The sequence below is a fragment of the Pseudophryne corroboree genome, chromosome 3, assembly GCF_028390025.1.
Source record: "Pseudophryne corroboree isolate aPseCor3 chromosome 3, aPseCor3.hap2, whole genome shotgun sequence".
Taxonomy (NCBI): Eukaryota; Metazoa; Chordata; class Amphibia; order Anura; family Myobatrachidae; genus Pseudophryne; species Pseudophryne corroboree.
Window position 1 is genome coordinate 705,186,104 of NC_086446.1, and position 15,869 is coordinate 705,201,972.

At 47.7% G+C, this 15,869-nt stretch overlaps 1 protein-coding gene across 3 annotated transcripts in view; it reads right to left on the reverse strand.

Moving 5' to 3' along the window:
• Positions 1-252: 252 nt before the first annotated feature.
• Positions 253-15,869, reverse strand: part of LOC135056653 (alpha-2-macroglobulin-like protein 1) — a 342,531-nt gene continuing 326,914 nt past the window's right edge. For all 3 annotated transcript variants that reach the window (XM_063962097.1, XM_063962096.1, XM_063962098.1), the window contains 3 exons: positions 14,015-14,056; positions 13,734-13,868; positions 253-406 (listed from right to left, as the gene is read on the reverse strand). In XM_063962097.1, the coding sequence (XP_063818167.1) occupies positions 378-406; positions 13,734-13,868; positions 14,015-14,056 (206 nt within the window). In that variant the 3' untranslated portion in view covers positions 253-377. The remainder of the gene's footprint in view (positions 407-13,733; positions 13,869-14,014; positions 14,057-15,869) is intronic.

A 15,869-nucleotide genomic window follows, 5' to 3' on the forward strand; every position in this document is an offset into this window, starting at 1 on the left:
TGCTAAGTTTTTAGTTAAATAACTAAGCGCATGTGCGCTGCGTACCATGCGCATGCGCATTTAGCAGCAAATCGCAGCATAGCGAAAACTCGGAAAGACCACCAATAAGTAGCTGGCAATTAGACCTATACTCTTCACATCACGCAGTGGGTAATACTTCAGTCACTTTGGAGAGTATTTACTAAATCTAAACTACAACTACATACTGTAACTTTGAACAATTATTCAGCTCACTCACAAGAACAGACAGTATTTAAAAGACATTTGGTAATTTTATTCTCATACTGGTTGGCCTGATGTGCTATAACATCTCAAATCAATTATCCTAAACTGTAGTCCAAAGAGTGAATTCAAGAATTGATCTCAGATAGAGGATTTTAGTGAAGGTCATCTTCTTTCTCCAAACCTGTGAAAATGTAAAGGTCATACAATATATCAGACGATAGGATTGCAGTATAACAGAAAACAGCATCAACTTTAATGTTACAATAATACTACAATAAATAGTTACTATAAAACATGTAACTTAAAAAATGTACTAATATGTGTTGATCAAGCAGATGTAAGCAAAGTGTGCAGAGTTTATGTACAGATCCACAAAATGGGCAATGTGTTGATTTGGGGAGACTTGATGCAGTTTGTGGTAACTGTCTGCTATCTGCATAAAATGTTTTGGACCTTTGTATTTATAAAACAAACAATATTATAGGGAAGTAGGCAGCATGTCGGCATTCATAATGTTGAGATTTATAATGTCAGCATGGTCAAAACATAGACATTGATTATGCTGACAATGCCAAAATGTCAACATGTTCAATATGTGAATGTCGACGGTGAGAATTAGGGTTAGGCCAAAATATGTGTTGGCATTTTGAACAAGTCACAATTTTGTTAGTGTCGACATTGTGGATATTGATGTTTAATGTCGGCATTGTGACTGGATATGATGGGCAACATAATTTGCTAAACAGTTGGAGTTAATTCTCAATTGATGGGACTGTCTACTTGCTTATGTAATGAAGGCATGACATTATACTATAATCAATGATCTGATGCAGTATAAAAATTGTACAAAATAAATCAAGTGGTTTTTAAATGATAACACGTAGAATATAAAAGAACATCAAGATGGATGTATACACTTTATTGGTGCTGACTCAGCATATGAAGATGACAGGCCCATGGAGGAGGATTGGATGTAAAAGTAAGAGAAACAGAGGTGGGAGTAATAATTAGGGGCAGGGGAGAAAGTTACTGAGTGCAGGAGTGAAAGAGACTGAGGGGCAGGAGAGTCAGAGACTGAGGGGCAGATTTAATAAGCTCGGTGAAGTGATAAAGTGGAAGGTGATAAAGCCTTACTGCTATGTCACAGGCTGGGTTTGAAAAACTACAGTTAGGAGCTGACTGGCTGGTCCTTTATCACCTTCCACTTTATCACTTCACCGAGCTTAATAAATCTGCCCCTGAGGGTCAGGAGAGTAAGAGACTGAGGGGCAAAAGAGTAAGATACTGAGGGGCAGGAGAGGAAGATACTGAGGGGCAGGAGAGTAAGAGACTGAGGGGCAGGAGAGTAAGAGACTGAGAGGCAGAAGAGTAAGAGACTGAGAGGCAGAAGAGTAAGAGACTGAGGGGCAGGAGAGTAAAAGACTGAGGGGCAGGAGAGTAGGAGACTGAGGGGCAGGAGAGTAAGAGACTGAGGGGTAGAAGAGTAGGAGACGGCGAGGCAGAAGAGTAAGATACTGAGGGGCAGGAGAGTAAGAGACTGAGGGGTAGAAGAGTAGGAGACGGTGAGGCAGAAGAGTAAGATACTGAGGGGCAGGAGAGTAAGAGACTGAGGGGCAGGAGAGTAAGAGACTGAGGGGCAGGAGAGTAAGAGACTGAGGGGCAGGAGAGTAAGAGACTGAGGGGCAGAAGAGTAAGAGACTGTGAGGCAGAAGAGTAAGAGACTGAGGGGCAGAAGAGTAAGAGACTGAGGGGCAGAAGAGTAAGAGACTGATGGGCAGAAGAGTAAGAGACAGTGAGGCAGAAGAGTAAGAGACTGAGGGACAGGAGAGTAAGAGACTGAGGGGCAGAAGAGTAAGAGACAGTGAGGCAGAAGAGTAAGAGACTGAGGGGTAGAAGAGTAGGAGACGGTGAGGCAGAAGAGTAAGAGACAGAGGGGTAGAAGAGTAGGAGACGGTGAGGCAGAAGAGTAAGAGACTGAGGGGCAGGAGAGTAAGAGACTGAGGGGCAGAAGAGTAAGAGACTGAGGGGCAGGAGAGGAAGATACTGAGGGGCAGGAGAGAAAGAGACTGATGGGCAGAAGAGAAAGAGACTGAGGGGCAGGAGAGTAAGAGACTGAGGGGCAGAAGAGTAAGAGACTGAGGGGCAGGAGAGTAAGAGACTGAGGGGCAGAAGAGTAAGAGACTGAGGGGCAGAAGAGTAAGAGACTGTGAGGCAGAAGAGTAAGAGACTGAGGGACAGGAGAGTAAGAGACTGAGGGGCAGAAGAGTAAGAGACTGAGGGGCAGAAGAGTAAGAGACAGTGAGGCAGAAGAGTAAGAGACTGAGGGACAGGAGAGTAAGAGACTGAGGGGCAGAAGAGTAAGAGACTGAGGGGCAGGAGAGGAAGATACTGAGGGGCAGGAGAGTAAGAGACTGAGGGGCAGGAGAGTAAGAGACTGAGAGGCAGAAGAGTAAGAGACTGAGGGGCAGGAGAGTAAGAGACTGAGGGGCAGGAGAGTAAGAGACTGAGGGGCAGGAGAGTAAGAGACTGAGGAGTAGAAGAGTAGGAGACGGTGAGGCAGAAGAGTAAGATACTGAGGGGCAGGAGAGTAAGAGACTGAGGGGTAGAAGAGTAGGAGACGGTGAGGAAGAAGAGTAAGATACTGAGGGGCAGGAGAGTAAGAGACTGAGGGGCAGGAGAGTAAGAGACTGAGAGGCAGGAGAGTAAGAGACTGAGGGGCAGGAGAGTAAGAGACTGAGGGGCAGGAGAGTAAGAGACTGAGGGGTAGAAGAGTAGGAGACGGCGAGGCAGAAGAGTAAGATACTGAGGGGCAGGAGAGTAAGAGACTGAGGGGTAGAAGAGTAGGAGACGGTGAGGCAGAAGAGTAAGATACTGAGGGGCAGGAGAGTAAGAGACTGAGGGGCAGAAGAGTAAGAGACTGAGGGGCAGAAGAGTAAGAGACTGAGGGGCAGGAGAGTAAGAGACAGTGAGGCAGGAGAGTAAGAGACTGAGGGGCAGGAGAGTAAGATACTGAGGGGCAGGAGAGTAAGAGACTGAGGGGTAGAAGAGTAGGAGACGGCGAGGCAGAAGAGTAAGATACTGAGGGGCAGGAGAGTAAGAGACTGAGGGGTAGAAGAGTAGGAGACGGTGAGGCAGAAGAGTAAGATACTGAGGGGCAGGAGAGTAAGAGACTGAGGGGCAGAAGAGTAAGAGACTGAGGGGCAGGAGAGTAAGAGACTGAGGGGCAGAAGAGTAAGAGACTGTGAGGCAGAAGAGTAAGAGACTGAGGGGCAGAAGAGTAAGAGACTGAGGGGCAGAAGAGTAAGAGACTGAGGGGCAGAAGAGTAAGAGACTGAGGGGCAGAAGAGTAAGAGACAGTGAGGCAGAAGAGTAAGAGACTGAGGGACAGGAGAGTAAGAGACAGTGAGGCAGAAGAGTAAGAGACTGAGGGGTAGAAGAGTAGGAGACGGTGAGGCAGTGTCACGATCCGGGTATCTGGACGCCATTTCTTACCCATCAGATGCCTCCTAAGGCTGGCTCAGCGCTCCAGGACCGGATCCCATCTGTTATCCTGATGTTTACATTCCTGCATCCTCTCCTGTCTCTCTGAGACGCGGTCACAGTAAACGCCATATTACATCTGGCATGGCGTCTCCCGCGGCCTCCGCCGCCGTCCCTGAGTTTCTGCATGTAAAGTGTCAGAGTGGCGATTACGTCAGCCGCGGCCTCCGCTGTGCCCGCGTGGTTTGGATGTGCATTCATCAGTCTGGCGTCTCCTGTCTCCTGTGGCCGGCGCCGCCATTGCTGCTTCAATTCTCACATGGATTACAAACCAAACTTCCCTCCAAGTGTCTGCATGGGCGCAGCCATCTTGGATTTTGTCATCTGATCATTTCCACCAATCTGATGTCTGTATTGTTGATTTGCATAATTGCCTAGCCAACCCCTTCCTTGCTGCAGGTATAAGTAAGCTGTGCCTGAACAAGGAAGGCGTCAGTTCTTTGGTTCTCAAACCTAGTTCCAGTTTGTCTCTCTCCTGTGATTGTCTTCCAGGTTCCAGCTCCTGTGTCAATCCTTCCACTACAGAGACCCGCACCAGCATTCCATCTGCGGTGTAGCCTGACTCTCCGATCCATTTGGATTCACCAGCTTCCAGCTACAGATCTACCTGCTTTCAGCATCCAGCTTCCAGCAGAGGTCAGCTCTCCTTAAAGTGCCGGTACCCCTTTTCTGCAGTTTGTCATTTATCACCGGCATTATAATTTCACCGCTCTCAAACTCCAAACTTCATTATTATTTCATCGCTCTCAAGTTCGTTTATTATTTAACTGGTTCCAGCCAGTATCCACTCCGTACCAACAACAGTCTGGTTCCAGCCAGTATCCACAGCAGCCGTTTTATCTTCAGCAGCCCAGCCTTTCCTGGAACACCAGCTGGTACGATCCTGGGTTCTCTCCATTGCTACAGTCAGGCCTGGTAAGGACTTTCCAACTAGAAGATTATAAGAACTATCTCACACTACCAGTGCCTGTGGCCCTTGCCACCCTGTAGTACCCAGGAATTGTATTTATCCTCTGTTGACTTTTATGTTTCCTTTTACTGCTGCTGTGTTGTGGAGTTGTCATAAATAAACATCATTGACTTTTATTCAAGTTGTCGTGGTCACGCCTTCGGGCAGTTATTCATCATGTTACTTACATGTCCAGGGGTCTGATACAACCTCCCAGGTTCCGGAACATCTCAGCCCCTACAACTGAGGCTGCCTCCCGTCAGCTCAGGCCCTCAGTTGTGACAGTAAGCACTGACCTAATGAATCCAGCCGGAGACCAGGATCAAGCGGCCAGGCCGATGCAAGAACTGGCAGCCCGACTTGAACATCAGGAGGCTGCACAGGGCCACATCATCCGCTGTCTCCAGGATCTCTCTACTCGGCTGGATGGGATTCAGACAACCCTCCGTGGATCAGGCGCGTCCGGTGCGTCAACCACAGTGACTCCAGCTATAACCCCACCCACCTTACCCATTTCTGCTCCACGTCTTCATCTTCCAACGCCAGCAAAATTTGACGGATCTCCAAGATTCTGCAGGGGATTTCTCAACCAGTGTGAGATTCAGTTTGAGCTACAACCTGGCAATTTCCCCAGTGACCGTACAAAAATTGCCTACATTATCTCTCTTCTCAGTGGCTCAGCCCTTGATTGGGCATCACCGTTATGGGAGAGGTCCGACACCCTGCTATCTTCCTACACTGCATTCGTGTCAACATTCAGGCGCATCTTTGACGAGCCAGGCCGGGTAACTTCAGCTTTGTCTGAGATTCTCCGTTTACGCCAGGGATCACGTACTGTAGGACAATATCTTATACAGTTCCAGATCCTGGCATCCGAACTGGCATGGAACGACGAGGCCCTGTATGCTGCATTCTGGCATGGCTTATCTGAGCGTATTAAAGATGAGTTAGCTACCAGAGACTTACCATCTAAGTTAGATGAGCTAATCTCACTCTGCACGAAAGTTGATTTACGTTTCAGAGAGAGAGCAACTGAACGTGGAAGATCATCTGCTCCAAAATCTTCTGCTCCTCCTCCTCGCCAACTGTCACCAACTAAAGATGAGCCCATGCAAATTGGCCGTTCCCGTTTAACTCCTGCTGAGCGCCGAAGACGTCTCTCCGAGTTTCTCTGTCTTTATTGTGCAGCTCCGTCTCACACCATTAATGCCTGTCCCAAACGTCCGGGACTCCAAATCCTAGCTTGCCAAGGAGAGGGCCGGCTAGGAGTAATGATCTCCTCTCCATCTCTTCAAGATTGTAATCTCCCAGTCTCGCTTCAAGTTGCTCAACGTTATCGGAACGTCATTGTCCTCCTTGATTCCGGAGCAGCTGGGAACTTTATTACCGAAGCCTATGTTAAACGGTGGTCCCTACCCACCGAGAGACTTCCTTCGTCCATTTCCTTAACTGCCGTGGATGGCAGCAACATTTTTGATGCAGTTATTTCTTTAAGGACTCTACCAGTTCGTCTGAGAGTGGGAGTTCTTCATTCCGAACTTATTTCTTTTTTAGTGATTCCAAGAGCCACACATCCTGTGGTCCTGGGCCTTCCATGGCTCCGTCTTCACAATCCTACAATTGATTGGACGACTACGCAAATCCTGGCATGGGGTTCCTCCTGTGCTGAGACATGTTTGTTTAAAGTTTTGCCTGCCTGTTCTTCCTCCCCCAGGTCGTCTGATGTTCCACCTCCTCCATATCAAGATTTCACGGATGTGTTCAGTAAAGCTTCTGCTGATATCCTTCCTCCTCATAGAGAATGGGACTGCCCGATTGATCTCGTTCCAGGGAAGGTTCCACCTCGAGGCCGAACGTATCCGTTGTCTCTGCCTGAGACGCATTCTATGGAGGAATACATTAAAGAGAGCCTAGCAAAGGGGTTCATTCGACCTTCTTCTTCTCCAGCCGGCGCAGGCTTCTTTTTTGTAAAGAAGAAAGATGGTGGTCTGCGGCCGTGCATCGACTACAGAGGTTTAAACGACATTACCATCAAGAACCGCTATCCTTTACCCCTGATTACTGAGCTATTTGACAGAGTTAGCGGAGCTACCATCTTTACAAAGCTGGACTTGAGAGGTGCATACAATCTCATCCGGATCCGTGAGGGTGACGAGTGGAAGACCGCCTTTAACACCCGTGACGGACATTATGAGTACCTCGTCATGCCCTTCGGATTGAGCAATGCTCCAGCTGTCTTCCAGCATTTTGTCAATGAGATCTTCAGAGACATTCTATACCGTCATGTCGTAGTCTATCTAGATGATATCCTCATTTTTGCCAACGATTTAGAGGAACATCGTTTTTGGGTAAAAGAGGTTCTGTCCCGTCTCCGTGTCAATCATCTCTATTGCAAATTAGAGAAATGCGTCTTTGAAGTCAAGTCCATTCCGTTTCTAGGGTACATTGTGTCCGGTTCCGGACTAGAGATGGATCCTGAGAAACTACAAGCAATCCAGAATTGGCCGGTACCCTTAACCCTCAAAGGGGTCCAGAGGTTCTTAGGGTTCGCCAATTATTACCGAAAGTTTATACGAGACTTTTCCACCATTGTGGCGCATATTACTGCTTTCACTAAGAAGGGTGCTAACCCGTCCAAGTGGTCTGAAGAAGCCATGCAAGCCTTTCATCTTTTAAAGCAAAGGTTCATCTCTGCGCCTGTTCTGAAACAGCCTGACATCGACTCTCCTTTCATCTTAGAGGTGGATGCCTCCTCCGTTGGAGTAGGAGCAGTGTTATCTCAGAGGGCTAAAGATGGCCATTTACATCCTTGCAGTTTCTTCTCCCGGAAGTTCTCCCCAGCGGAGCGCAACTATGCCATTGGCGACCAGGAGTTGCTAGCCATCAAGCTCGCTCTAGAGGAGTGGAGATATCTGTTGGAGGGAGCTTCTCATTCAATCACCATACTTACAGACCACAAGAACCTTTTATATCTGAAAGGCGCACAATGTCTCAATCCTCGTCAGGCCAGATGGGCACTTTTCTTTTCCAGGTTCGACTTTAAACTCCAGTTCTGTCCGGGCTCTCAGAATCGCAAGGCCGATGCCCTTTCCCGCTCATGGGAGCAAGAAAATGAGTCAGAGTCTTCAGACAAGCATCCTATTATAAATCCGTTGGCATTCTCCACGGTAGGGATGGACTCTACGCCCCCATCAGGGAAAAGTTTTGTGAAGCCGATGCTAAGGAAGAAGCTCATGCATTGGGCCCATGCTTCCCGTTTTGCCGGACATACAGGTATCCAAAAAACCCTGGAGTTTATCTCTAGGTCCTATTGGTGGCCAACTCTGAAAAAGGACGTCTTGGAGTTTATTGCATCTTGCCCAAAGTGTGCTCAACATAAGGTATCCCGCCAGTCGCCTGCGGGGCAACTGGTTCCACTATCTGTTCCCCGTCGACCATGGACCCATCTGTCGATGGATTTTATTACAGATTTACCCATGTGCAACAAGTTCAATACCATCTGGGTGGTAGTTGACCGGTTCACCAAGATGGCACACTTCATTCCTCTCACCGGTCTTCCGTCAGCTTCCAAGTTGGCTCAAATATTCATACAAGAGATCTTCCGACTCCACGGTCTTCCTGAAGAAATCATCTCAGATCGAGGAGTTCAATTCACAGCCAAATTCTGGCGAAGTTTATGTCAAGTCCTCCAAGTCAAGCTAAAGTTTTCCACGGCTTACCATCCTCAGACCAATGGTCAAACTGAGAGGGTGAATCAGGACTTGGAGGCCTTCCTCCGCATCTATGTGTCCTCCTCTCAAGATGACTGGGTTCAATTACTTCCCTGGGCCGAGTTCTGTCATAACAGTATCATTCTTCATCTGCTTCAACACCATTCTTCACTAACTTTGGATTCCACCCTAAAGTCCCTGAGTTCCAACCGCTTCCAGCAACTTCTGTTCCCGCAGTGGATATCACCTTGCATCAGTTTGCCAATATCTGGAAGAGCGTACGATCAGCTCTGCTCAAGGCATCGTTCAGGTACAAGAAGTTTGCGGATAAGAAGCGTCGAGCAGTTCCTGCTCTCAAGGTGGGTGATCGGGTATGGTTATCCACGAAGAATTTGAGGTTAAGAGTTCCCAGTATGAAGTTTGCACCTCGCTACATTGGTCCTTTTAAAATTGAACAAGTCATCAACCCTGTTGCTTACAGACTCCAGTTGCCTCCCTTCTTAAAAATACTCAGGACATTCCATGTTTCCCTGTTGAAACCGCTGATCTTGAATCGGTTTCATTCCTCACTTCCTCCAACTCCGAAAGTCCAAACTCAACGAGGCGTTGAGTACGAAGTGGCCAAGATCCTGGACTCACGTCACCGTTACGGTCAACTACAGTATCTTATTGACTGGAAGGGTTATGGCCCTGAGGAACGTTCATGGACCAATGCTTCTGATGTCCATGCTCCTGCCTTGGTCCGGAGATTCCATTCCAAGTTTCCTCAAAAGCCAACGAAGTGTCCTGGGGCCACTCCTAAATGGGGGGGTGCTGTCACGATCCGGGTATCTGGACGCCATTTCTTACTAATCAGATGCCTCCTAAGGCTGGCTCAGCGCTCCAGGACCAGATCCCATCTGTTATCCTGATGTTTACATTCCTGCATCCTCTCCTGTCTCTCTGAGACGCGGTCACAGTAAACGCCATATTACATCTGGCATGGCGTCTCCCGCGGCCTCCGCCGCCGTCCCTGAGTTTCTGCATGCAAAGTGTCAGAGTGGCGATTACGTCAGCCGCGGCCTCCGCTGTGCCCGCGTGGTTTGGATGTGCATTCATCAGTCTGGCGTCTCCTGTCTCCTGTGGCCGGCGCCGCCATTGCTGCTTCAATTCTCACATGGATTACAAACCAAACTTCCCTCCAAGTGTCTGCATGGGCGCAGCCATCTTGGATTTTGTCATCTGATCATTTCCACCAATCTGATGTCTGTATTGTTGATTTGCATAATTGCCTAGCCAACCCCTTCCTTGCTGCAGGTATAAGTAAGCTGTGCCTGAACAAGGAAGGCGTCAGTTCTTTGGTTCTCAAACCTAGTTCCAGTTTGTCTCTCTCCTGTGATTGTCTTCCAGGTTCCAGCTCCTGTGTCAATCCTTCCACTACAGAGACCCGCACCAGCATTCCATCTGCGGTGTAGCCTGACTCTCCGATCCATTTGGATTCACCAGCTTCCAGCTACAGATCTACCTGCTTTCAGCATCCAGCTTCCAGCAGAGGTCAGCTCTCCTTAAAGTGCCGGTACCCCTTTTCTGCAGTTTGTCATTTATCACCGGCATTATAATTTCACCGCTCTCAAACTCCAAACTTCATTATTATTTCATCGCTCTCAAGTTCGTTTATTATTTAACTGGTTCCAGCCAGTATCCACTCCGTACCAACAACAGTCTGGTTCCAGCCAGTATCCACAGCAGCCGTTTTATCTTCAGCAGCCCAGCCTTTCCTGGAACACCAGCTGGTACGATCCTGGGTTCTCTCCATTGCTACAGTCAGGCCTGGTAAGGACTTTCCAACTATAAGATTATAAGAACTATCTCACACTACCAGTGCCTGTGGCCCTTGCCACCCTGTAGTACCCAGGAATTGTATTTATCCTCTGTTGACTTTTATGTTTCCTTTTACTGCTGCTGTGTTGTGGAGTTGTCATAAATAAACATCATTGACTTTTATTCAAGTTGTCGTGGTCACGCCTTCGGGCAGTTATTCATCATGTTACTTACATGTCCAGGGGTCTGATACAACCTCCCAGGTCCCGGAACATCTCAGCCCCTACAACTGAGGCTGCCTCCCGTCAGCTCAGGCCCTCAGTTGTGACAGGCAGAAGAGTAAGAGACTGAGGGGCAGGAGAGTAAGAGACTGAGGGGCAGAAGAGTAAGAGACTGAGGGGCAGGAGAGTAAGAGACTGAGGGGCAGGAGAGTAAGAGACTGAGGGGCAGAAGAGTAAGAGACTGAGGGGCAGAAGAGTAAGAGACTGAGGGGCAGAAGAGTAAGAAACTGTGAGGCAGAAGAGTAAGAGACTGAGGGGCAGAAGAGTAAGAGACTGAGGGGCAGAAGAGTAAGAGACAGTGAGGCAGAAGAGTAAGAGACTGAGGGGTAGAAGAGTAGGAGACGGTGAGGCAGAAGAGTAAGAGACTGAGGGGTAGAAGAGTAGGAGACGGTGAGGCAGAAGAGTAAGAGACTGAGGGGCAGGAGAGTAAGAGACTGAGGGGCAGAAGAGTAAGAGACTGAGGGGCAGGAGAGGAAGATACTGAGGGGCAGGAGAGGAAGATACTGAGGGGCAGGAGAGTAAGAGACTGAGAGGCAGGAGAGTAAGAGACTGAGGGGCAGGAGAGTAAGAGACTGAGGGGCAGGAGAGTAAGAGACTGAGGGGCAGGAGAGTAAGAGACTGAGGGGTAGAAGAGTAGGAGACGGTGAGGCAGAAGAGTAAGATACTGAGGGGCAGGAGAGTAAGAGACTGAGGGGTAGAAGAGTAGGAGACGGTGAGGAAGAAGAGTAAGATACTGAGGGGCAGGAGAGTAAGAGACTGAGGGGCAGGAGAGTAAGAGACTGAGAGGCAGAAGAGTAAGACACTGAGGGGCAGGAGAGTAAGAGACTGAGGGGCAGGAGAGTAAGAGACTGAGGGGCAGGAGAGTAAGAGACTGAGGGGTAGAAGAGTAGGAGACGGCGAGGCAGAAGAGTAAGATACTGAGGGGCAGGAGAGTAAGAGACTGAGGGGTAGAAGAGTAGGAGACGGTGAGGCAGAAGAGTAAGATACTGAGGGGCAGGAGAGTAAGAGACTGAGGGGCAGGAGAGTAAGAGACTGAGGGGCAGGAGAGTAAGAGACTGAGGGGCAGAAGAGTAAGAGACTGAGGGGCAGGAGAGTAAGAGACTGAGGGGCAGGAGAGTAAGAGACTGAGGGGCAGAAAGGTAAGAAACTGAGGGGGAGAAGAGTAAGAGACTGTGAGGCAGAAGAGTAAGAGACTGAGGGGCAGAAGAGTAAGAGACTGAGGGGCAGAAGAGTAAGAGACAGTGAGGCAGAAGAGTAAGAGACTGAGGGGTAGAAGAGTAGGAGACGGTGAGGTAGAAGAGTAAGATACTGAGGGGCAGGAGAGTAAGAGACGGAGGGGCAGGAGAGTAAGAGACTGAGAGGCAGGAGAGTAAGAGACTGAGGGGCAGGAGAGTAAGAGACTGAGGGGCAGGAGAGTAAGAGACTGAGGGGCAGGAGAGTAAGAGACTGAGGGGCAGGAGAGTAAGAGACTGAGGGGCAGAAGAGTAAGAGACTGAGGGGCAGGAGAGTAAGAGATTGAGAGGCAGAAGAGTAAGAGACTGAGGGGCAGGAGAGTAAGAGACTGAGGGGCAGGAGAGTAAGAGACGGAGGGGCAGGAGAGTAAGAGACTGAGGGGCAGGAGAGTAAGAGACTGAGGGGTAGAAGAGTAGGAGACGGTGAGGCAGAAGAGTAAGATACTGAGGGGCAGGAGAGTAAGAGACTGAGGGGTAGAAGAGTAGGAGACGGTGAGGAAGAAAAGTAAGATACTGAGGGGCAGGAGAGTAAGAGACTGAGGGGCAGAAGAGTAAGAGACTGAGGGGCAAAAGAGTAAGATACTGAGGGGCAGGAGAGGAAGATACTGAGGGGCAGGAGAGTAAGAGACTGAGGGGCAGGAGAGTAAGAGACTGAGAGGCAGAAGAGTAAGAGACTGAGGGGCAGTAGAGTAAGAGACTGAGGGGCAGGAGAGTAAGAGACTGAGGGGCAGGAGAGTAAGAGACTGAGGGGCAGAAGAGTAGGAGACGGTGAGGCAGAAGAGTAAGATACTGAGGGGCAGGAGAGTAAGAGACTGAGGGGTAGAAGAGTAGGAGACGGTGAGGTAGAAGAGTAAGATACTGAGGGGCAGGAGAGTAAGAGACTGAGGGGCAGAAGAGTAAGAGACTGAGGGGCAGGAGAGTAAGAGACTGAGGGGCAGAAGAGTAAGAGACTGAGGGGCAGGAGAGTAAGAGACTGATGGGCAGAAGAATAAGAGACCGAGGGGCAAAAGAGTAAGAGACTGTGAGGCAGAAGAGTAAGAGACTGAGGGACAGGAGAGTAAGAGACTGAGGGGCAGAAGAGTAAGAGACTGAGGGGCAGAAGAGTAAGAGACAGTGAGGCAGAAGAGTAAGAGACTGAGGGACAGGAGAGTAAGAGACTGAGGGGCAGAAGAGTAAGAGACTGAGGGGCAGAAGAGTAAGAGACAGTGAGGCAGAAGAGTAAGAGACTGAGGGGCAGAAGAGTAAGAGACTGAGGGGCAGGAGAGTAAGAGACTGAGGGGCAGAAGAGTAAGAGACTGAGGGGCAGGAGAGTAAGAGACTGATGGGCAGAAGAATAAGAGACCGAGGGGCAAAAGAGTAAGAGACTGTGAGGCAGAAGAGTAAGAGACTGAGGGACAGGAGAGTAAGAGACTGAGGGGCAGAAGAGTAAGAGACTGAGGGGCAGAAGAGTAAGAGACAGTGAGGCAGAAGAGTAAGAGACTGAGGGACAGGAGAGTAAGAGACTGAGGGGCAGAAGAGTAAGAGACAGTGAGGCAGAAGAGTAAGAGACTGAGGGGTAGAAGAGTAGGAGACGGTGAGGCAGAAGAGTAAGAGACTGAGGGGTAGAAGAGTAGGAGACGGTGAGGCAGAAGAGTAAGAGACTGAGGGGCAGGAGAGTAAGAGACTGAGGGGCAGAAGAGTAAGAGACTGAGGGGCAGAAGAGTAAGAGACTGAGGGGCAGAAGAGTAAGAGACAGTGAGGCAGAAGAGTAAGAGACTGAGGGACAGGAGAGTAAGAGACTGAGGAACAGGAGTGAAATAGACTGAGGGGCAGGAGTTATGGACACTGAGGTGGCTGAGGAGGCAGACAGGACAGAGATGGGCAGTTGGGCACACACATGGAAAGGAAGATACAGGAGGGAAAAGAAAAAAAACTCAGGCAACATCGGGGACAACTAGTAAATAAATAAATCAGACATAACAGTAAGAGCCACAAAAATAAAATTCCTATGGCAGACCTCGGAAGAAGCACCAAATGGACCTAGGCTCACTGGAGTCAAAACAGCAGCCTTTCTGTTCACATTCTTCACCGCTTATCCCTGGGTGCCCACAATCCTTCCTTTCAGAGACACCAACTGCACAATGCCCATCCACTGGGAGAGAAACAAATTGAAAAGTCTTCTTTTAAAAAAAACAAATAAACTGTATATAAAAATTATAGCCAGTAAAATATGTAAGGAAAGTGGGTCTGTCTAGAGACAAAAAGGTAATTTAAAAGATACACATTAATATTCAGTACCTGTACTGCAGGGAGAATTGTATTCTGCCACAGCAAGTTCATCTGCAATAATAAGAAGCAGAATTATATCAGGATGGACTTGGGCAGAGAATAAGATATAAACCACATCTGCTGAATTAGCATGAACTGCGTGAGCTGGTTCTGAGTTGGGAGCTTATCAAAAAAGTAAGTGACTTTGTATCTGGAACAAACAATGTTGCACAGCAAGGGGTGCACTTACATTTATATTTTTAAATACAGGGTAAATACTGGCTGCCTTTGCATGTAGCCCACAAAACTGGGCTTTTTTTTATACAAACCAATTTATATGAGAGTTTGGACACACCCCTCTCACACCTAACTCTCTGAAATTGGTCACATTGAGGCGGGACCAAATGAACTGTAGGCGGGGCTAACACATAAGTGTGTGGGACTAAAACAAATTTTCTCTAGCAATGGAAAATAATAAATAACTCACACTGCCTCTGCCACCTGTACATAAAACATTAGTTTGTCCCAGCCATGGAGGTGGACATGCCCTTACCCCAAAGAATAGGTTCTATCATAATTTGCTCCATGCTAGCGATACATTTAAAACAAAAAACACCCTAGTATACAATACAGAGAGCATGTTAATGTCCACAATAAAATACACAGATCATCCCATTAAATGCAATACAATACAAAGATCATCATTGTGACCATTATACAAGACATAGAGCATCATAGTGTCCACCATAAACCAAGTGATCAATATTCACAAAGCGTGACCTTTCTTTCTTACTTAAAAAAAAAAAATATATATATATATACAGTATAACAGTGATCTCTGTAATAAAAAAAACGTAATTGTTTGGAAATTGAGCCATACTTTTGGATTATAGTTGTTTGCTGCAAATTAGTTTATTATTCGATTATGTAAAACTGTAGGGAGTATCCAACATGTACTGTTTCAGAGTCAGAAATAAGAAAGGTCCTCATTTTTCTTAACAAACAGGACAAATATATTTATTTTAATATCCAACCAGGAAAAATTTAACAAATACTTACTTACCAGTAGTGTGACTGGATGCCTTGGCTTAGAGTGGACAATTGGAAGCAGCAGTATTTCACTAAAGCTACCAAACAACTCAATTCAAGTATTTTCCGTACATAAACTAATTATACTAAATGGGACTCACTAACACCATGTCAAAATACTCTCTATCACCCTATTATACCTACTTCTGAGTTCTGACCTGCACCTTTCTTCGTATCTGGTGATCCGCTTTCACACCAACCTACCTATGCCATGTCACTATCCACATATGGAATTCCCTGCCACACCTATCAAACTTTCCAAAAGCTTTCAAATCTGTAATTTTCCATCTGAAAACCTGTTGCATCAAAGAACTTACCTTACTCCCACCTATCACTGGCGTATTTATAATGGGTGCAGTATCTGCAGTGCACACAGGCTCCTGGGGTCCAGTGTGTTTTTTTTTTTTTTTTTAAACCTTACCCTCCAGAGTCCCGTTTCAGTAGAAGCAGCACTTCAAAAATCACCATGAAAATGGTGCAGTGGACATTTTCCCAGTGTTTCGCGCATGTACACTATGAAAATCACTGGGAAAATGACCACTGCGTCATTTTCCCTGAGATCTGTACATGCACTTAGACTCTGGGACAGCTCTGGCATGAGAGGAGGGGGGCCTCCTCTCTAGATGTGCCCCTGCCACCTATACTATACACACTATTGAACTCTCATACCTGTCCAAATCTCCACTCTGGGCCACACGCTCTCCTGTTGTTACAGCTGTGCCCTTGCCCAATTTGAATGCAATCTCTTTTTGATCAGGGTCAACTCTACCTTTTGTTGTCATGTCTGCCTTGTTGG